The sequence below is a fragment of the Crocuta crocuta genome, unplaced genomic scaffold (assembly GCF_008692635.1).
Source record: "Crocuta crocuta isolate KB4526 unplaced genomic scaffold, BGI_CrCroc_1.0 scaffold270, whole genome shotgun sequence".
NCBI lineage: Eukaryota > Metazoa > Chordata > Mammalia > Carnivora > Hyaenidae > Crocuta > Crocuta crocuta.
Window position 1 is genome coordinate 4,025,226 of NW_027527569.1, and position 1,406 is coordinate 4,026,631.

General features: G+C 52.8%; 1 protein-coding gene across 1 annotated transcript in view; it reads left to right on the forward strand.

Annotated features, from left to right (window-relative positions):
• Nucleotides 1-836: 836 nt before the first annotated feature.
• CGAS (cyclic GMP-AMP synthase) overlaps nucleotides 837-1,406 on the forward strand; it is a 25,967-nt gene continuing 25,397 nt past the window's right edge. Inside the window, exon 1 of the mRNA XM_077770473.1 lies at nucleotides 837-1,399. Coding sequence (XP_077626599.1) covers nucleotides 1,038-1,399 — 362 coding nt within the window. The 5' untranslated portion in view covers nucleotides 837-1,037. The remainder of the gene's footprint in view (nucleotides 1,400-1,406) is intronic.

The following is a 1,406-nucleotide window of genomic DNA, read 5'->3' on the forward strand; positions in this document are numbered from 1 at the left end:
TCCCCTACTCACTCTCGCTCGCTCTCTCTCTCTCTCTCTCTCCCCCCTAGAAAAAAAAAAGTTTGTTTATTTATTTATTTATTTTTGAGAGAGAGAGAGAGAGAGAGACAGCAGAGGAGGGGCCAAAGAGAGAGGGAGACAATCCCAAGCAGGCTTAGACCCCACTGTAGGGTTGGATATCACAAACCCTGAGATCGTGATCTGAGCAGAAATCAAGAGTCAGATGCTTAACGGACTGTGCCACCCAGGCGGCCTTGTAAGTGCCAATTTTTGATGGGCTTTTGAGAACCAACGGATGAAACTCATGGATAAGTCAATTTAAGACTATGTGTGCTTTTTAAAAAGTCAAATAAAATGAAGTATTTATTCCAATTGCAGTTCTCATTCCATTCCCGCCTTGGAAAAGTTGAAAATTTCCTATTTCTCATTATTAAACATTTTTCATTACCCTTACTTAAACTTACATTTAAAAAGTTTCTCTCAGGGCACCTAGGTGGCTCAGTCGGTTAAGTGTTTGTTTGACTTTGGCTCAGGTCATGATCTTACCGTTTGTGAATTCAGATCCCCCCTTTTCTCTGCCCCTCCCCTGCTGGTTCCCTCTCTCTCTCTCAAAAATAAATTTAGATAATTTTATTAATAAAAAATAATAAAAATAAAAGTTTCTCTGTCATCTTCAATGTGCAAAAAAGTCTGCAGTTCTCCAAAATTCTTTAAGGCAGTGAGCGAGCAAATCTATCAAACTTTGTTTCAAAGTTCCGGAAAGTTTTTCTTGCTTCCCTCTGGTTTCGTGTGCTTCCGGCCCAGCCACATCGCACGTCGCCTGTCCCGCAGGGTGAGAAAGTTAGCATCTCAGCACCGCGGGCGGGGCGTAGGTCCCCTAGAACTCCCAGCGTTCACCCTGGGTGCGTGCTCCCCGCCCTTTTCCCTGCCTTCCCGCCAGATATTTAAGTTTCATTTCTCGCTCTGCCGGCTTCTCCTTCCTCGGCCTTTTCGCGAAGCCGAGGCTCCCTGCTTTCGCCGAGTAGAGAGCGCCAGCCATGGATCCCCGGCGCGGAAAGGCCCCTCAGACAGCTTCAAAGGCCAGGGCGGCTACCTCCAAGGCTTCGGCTCAGGGAGTTAAGGGTCCCTGGGAGGAGCCCAGCGAATCTCCGTCCGCCACTGGGGCTGCCCGGCCCAGCGCACGGAAGCGCGGCGGCGTCGGGGCCTCAGGATCCCCGCGGAACAGCACTCCGGGCTCCCCGGAGAGACTGCAGGTCCGCGCGCGGGGCGCCCGCGCCAAAAAGGCGCCTCTGGACGCCGAGGACGCGGTGGAGGGGCAGGCGGTTGCGGCGCCGAAGCGGGAGTCTCCGGCGGCGGGGCCGTCCCTTCCCAGGGCTGGTTCTCGCCGGAGGAGCGGCGGCGGCGCC